Source organism: Passer domesticus, chromosome 34, assembly GCF_036417665.1.
Source record: "Passer domesticus isolate bPasDom1 chromosome 34, bPasDom1.hap1, whole genome shotgun sequence".
NCBI classification, from domain to species: Eukaryota; Metazoa; Chordata; class Aves; order Passeriformes; family Passeridae; genus Passer; species Passer domesticus.
In genome coordinates this window covers 2,157,040-2,161,225 of record NC_087507.1, presented here as the reverse complement: position 1 = coordinate 2,161,225, position 4,186 = coordinate 2,157,040, and the positions used below count along the sequence as shown (strand labels likewise).

General features: G+C 55.4%; 1 protein-coding gene across 1 annotated transcript in view; it reads left to right on the top strand.

Moving 5' to 3' along the window:
- Positions 1-549: 549 nt before the first annotated feature.
- The window catches only part of LOC135288643 (non-receptor tyrosine-protein kinase TYK2-like), a gene marked incomplete at its 5' end in the record, with an annotated part of 11,380 nt that continues 7,743 nt past the window's right edge, over positions 550-4,186 (top strand). Inside the window, 7 exon segments of the mRNA XM_064402010.1 lie at positions 550-673; positions 1,098-1,242; positions 1,549-1,712; positions 1,849-2,227; positions 2,909-3,091; positions 3,557-3,714; positions 4,180-4,186. The exon segment at positions 4,180-4,186 is cut by the window's right edge and continues 117 nt beyond it. Of these exon segments, the coding sequence (XP_064258080.1) occupies positions 550-673; positions 1,098-1,242; positions 1,549-1,712; positions 1,849-2,227; positions 2,909-3,091; positions 3,557-3,714; positions 4,180-4,186 (1,160 nt within the window).

Genomic DNA, 4,186 nt, shown 5'->3' with positions numbered 1-4,186 from the left:
AAATCACCAGGGAAAGCATCAGGAATTCCCGGGGAACAGCAAGGAAAGCAGCAGACACTCCCAGGAAACGCCAGATCCCAACTGGATTCCTTCCCAAGGCTGAGAAAATCCCAGTTTTCTGGTTTTTTGGGAATAAAACGAAGCCAGCCGAGTTTCAATTCCTTGGGAGCAAACCCCCTGGAATTTCAGTTTTTTGGGAAAAAAAACCCTGGAATTTCAGTTTTTTGGGAGCAAACCCCTGGAATTTCAGTGTTTTTGGGAGCAAACCCCTGGAATTTCAGTTTTTTGGGAGCAAACCCCTGGAATTTCAGTGTTTTTGGGAACAAACCCCCTGGAATTTCAGTGTTTTTGGGAGACAACCCCTGGAATTTCAGTGTTTTTGGGAACAAACCCCTGGAATTTCAGTGTTTTTGGGAGCAACCCCCTGGAATTTCAGTGTTTTTGGGAGCAAACCCCTGGAATTTCAGTGTTTTTGGGAACAAACCCCTGGAATTTCAGAGTTTTGGGAGCAAAGCCCTGGTCCCAGCTGCCTTTCCCCACTCCTGGCAGGAATCACCCCGCTCTGCTACAGCCTCTTCGCCCTCTACGACCCCCAGAGCCGGATCTGGCTCCCGCCCAACCACCAGTTCCACATCGGGAAGGACACCAGCATCAACCTGATCTTCAGGATGAGGTGAGGCCTCTCCCCACCCGGCTTTCCTTGGAGAAACTGCTCCCAGCTGAAGGAGGGAGATGATGGATTTGGCCTCTCCATCGGCGTGGAAAAATCCGCTTCTTTCTTCCCAAAATCCCTCCGCCCTCCTCGCCAGCGTCCCTCACGGAGGTTTTTGGGATCAACAGGGGGTCCATGGAAAAACAAGATGGGGAAAGCTTCAAATGTTCCCGTTCTGGAGGCAGGAAGAGGCTGCTGCCCTTCATCCCCAGCTCGGATCCATTCCCTGTGCCCAAATCCCAATTTTTTAAGCGCGTGGCTGTTTCTCCCGTGGTTCCCAGGAGTTTTATTCCTTAAAAAACCCCCACAATGCCCTGATTTGAGGCCGGAATGTGCCTCCCAGCACGGGGCCAGCCCCTCTCCTCCCGTCCTCTCCCCGTTCCAGGTTTTATTTCCGGAACTGGCACGGCATGAACGACAAGGAGCCGGCGGTTTTCCGGAACGCGCCGCGCGCGGGGGATTCTCCCGAGGAGAAACCTCCCGGGGGGGCTTTGCTGGACAGATCCTCCTTCGAGTACCTCTTTGAGCAGGTAACGGGGCAGGATTCGGGGAAAAACGGGATCATGTTCCTCAATCCAGCCGGATTTGGCTCAGGATCCGTTTTTCCCTCCCCAGGGGTTGTTTAAGGGTAAAAACCCCCCTGGGTTTTCCCTTTGGAAAGGTTTTATCCTGCTGGGACTGGAGCTGGGTGGGATTCTGTAATTCCAGGGGATAATTTTCCCTTTTAAGAGGTTTTTACTCGTGGTCCCACCTTTTAAATCGGAAAACACAAGGAAAATCCTTCTGGAAATCACCTCGGGGCTGAGCTTCAGTCCCAGTTATTCCACATCTGACAGGGAAAATTCGAATTCATCAACGACGTCGCCTCCCTGAAGGATTTCCAGAGCGAGCCAGAAATGCAGAAGTTCAAGAACGAGAGCTTGGGCATGGCTGTGCTGCACCTCTCCCACATCGCCATCAAAAAGGGCATTTCCCTGGAGGAAGTGGCCAGGAAGTACAGGTGCAATTCCTGCTTTTCCAAGGGGGTTTTCCCTCCTTTTTCCCTGTGTTTTTTCCCCTCGTTTTCCGCGGTTTCTCCGTTGCACCCCAAGCTCTTCCTGCACCTCTTCCCAACACTTCCCCGCTTTCTGTGGCAGCTTCAAGGACTGCATCCCGCGCTCCTTCCGCCGCCAGATCCAGCAGAACAACTTCCTGACCAGGTTCCGGATGAAGAACGTCTTCCGCCGCTTCCTGCGGCGCTTCCAGCGGCACACGGTGGCCGCCGGCAACCTGACGGAGCGCGACGTGATGTACAAGTACCTGGCCACCCTGGAGCAGCTGGCTCCGCGCTTCGGCAGCGAGCTCTTCCCGGTGCTGGCGCTGGAAACGGCGGCCGAGGGCGAGAGGGGCCCGGCCTGCGCCAACGGGGGCCGCGCGGAGCCGGAGCAGCCGCTGACCCCCAGGGATTGTCCGGTCACTCACCACGTCCTGGTCACCGGCACCGGCGGCATCCAGTGGCGGCCGGTGCCCGGAGAGGTGGGTTGGGATGGGGGGGCTTTGGGATGAGACGTTGCTGCCCCAAATCCTGGGTTTGTGGTGGGTTTGGGATGCTGCATTCCCACCCCAAATCCTGGGTTTTTCCTCAGTTTGTGGTGGGTTTGGGATGAGCCATTCCTGCCCCAAATCCTGGGTTTGTGGTGGGTTTGGGATGAGCCATTCCTGCCCCAAATCCTTCATTTGTGGTGGGTTTGGGATGAGCCGTTCCTGCCTCAAATCCTTCATTTGTGGTGGGTTTGGGATAAGCCGTTCCTGCCCCAAATCCTGGGTTTGTGGTGGGTTTGGGATGAGCCATTCCTGCCCCAAATCCTTCATTTGTGGTGGATTTGGGATGAGCCATTCCTGCCCCAAATCTCTCATTTGTGGTGGGTTTGGGATGAGCCGTTCCTGCCCCAAATCCTTCATTTGTGGTGGGTTTGGGATGAGCCATTCCGACCTCAAATCCCATCTTTTTCCTTGGTTTGTGGTGCTGGGTTTTGCCTGGGGTGCTGTCTCTGTTCTTTTCCCAGTTTTTCCCAGTTTCCCACCCAAATCCATCCCACACCATCTCCTTCATTTGTGCATCCAGGCTTTTCCTTGGCCTCCAGCTTATCCCGGTTTCCCCCCAGCTCTTCCCAGCAGCAGGAAAAGTCTGGAATTCTCCTCTTTGCTCCCCCGCAGAGCACGGAAAACTTCTCCCAGCGTGGATATTTTGGGAGAAAAAGCAGGAGCAAGGAGCCGGAGGCGCAGCCGGCCGAGCGGAGCGAGCCCCCCTGGTGCCACTTCTGCGATTTTCGGGAAATCACCCACGTGGTGGTCAAGGACTCCAGGATCAGCATCCACCGCCAGGACAACAAGTGCCTGGTGGGTGGGGATGGATCCCGGGTCGCTCCCGGCGCGGGGATCCCGGGATGGCTCCTCCCAGGTCGGGGGGAGGCAGCGCTGGGAAGAACCAGGGGTTTTATCTGGGTTTTCTGGGGTTTTTTTAGGGTTTCCCATGGTTTTTAGGGTTTCCTGTGGGTTTTTTTGGGGTTTCCCACGGGTTTCCTGCAGGTTTCCCAAGGGTTTTTTTAGGGTTTTCTGTGGGATTTTTTAGGGTTTCCTGTGGGTTTTTTTAGGCTTTCCTGCGGGGTTTTTTTAGTGTTTTCCATGGGTTTCTTAGTATTTCCTGCAGGTTTTTTTGGGTTTCCTGTGATTTTTTTTACTGTTTGCCGTGGTGTTTTTTTAGAATTTTCCATGGGTTCCTTAGGGTTTCCCGCAGGTTTTTTCGGGTTTCCTGTGGGTTTCCCGTGGGTTTCCCGCTCACCCCGGCGCTCTGTCCCTCCCCAGGAGGTGCTGCTGCCGTGCCCTGGCAGTGCCCTGGCTCTGGTGTCCCTGGTGGACGGATATTTCCGGCTGACAGCCGACTCCAGCCATTACCTGTGCCACGACGTGGCCCCGCCGCGGCTGCTGCTGAGCATCCACAACGGCATCCACGGGCCCATGCAGTGAGTGCGGCTTCCCTGCGGATCACCTGGGTCCCAGGGGTCGTCCCGGAGCTGCTCCGTGTCCTCGGGGTGGTGCCTGGGTGTTTCACCTGCTCTGGGTGCATCCCAGTGCATTCCATGTCCTTTGGGTTCATCCCAGTCCATTCCATGTCCTTTGGGTCCATCCCAATCCATTCCATGTCCTTTGGGTCCATCCCAATCCATTCTCTTTCCTCAGGAGCTCATCCCAATCCATTCCATGTCCTTTGGGTCCATCCCAATCCCTTCCCTTTCCTTTGGGTCCATCCCAATCCATTCCATGTCCTTTGGGTCCATCCCAATCCATTCCATGTCCTTTGGGTCCATCCCAATCCCTTCCCTTTCCTTTGGGTCCATCCCAATCCATTCTCTTTCCTCAGAGCTCATCCCAATCCCTTCCCTGCCCTCGGGGCTCATCCCCCTCCATCCCTTCCCTCCCTTTTCCAGGGAGGAG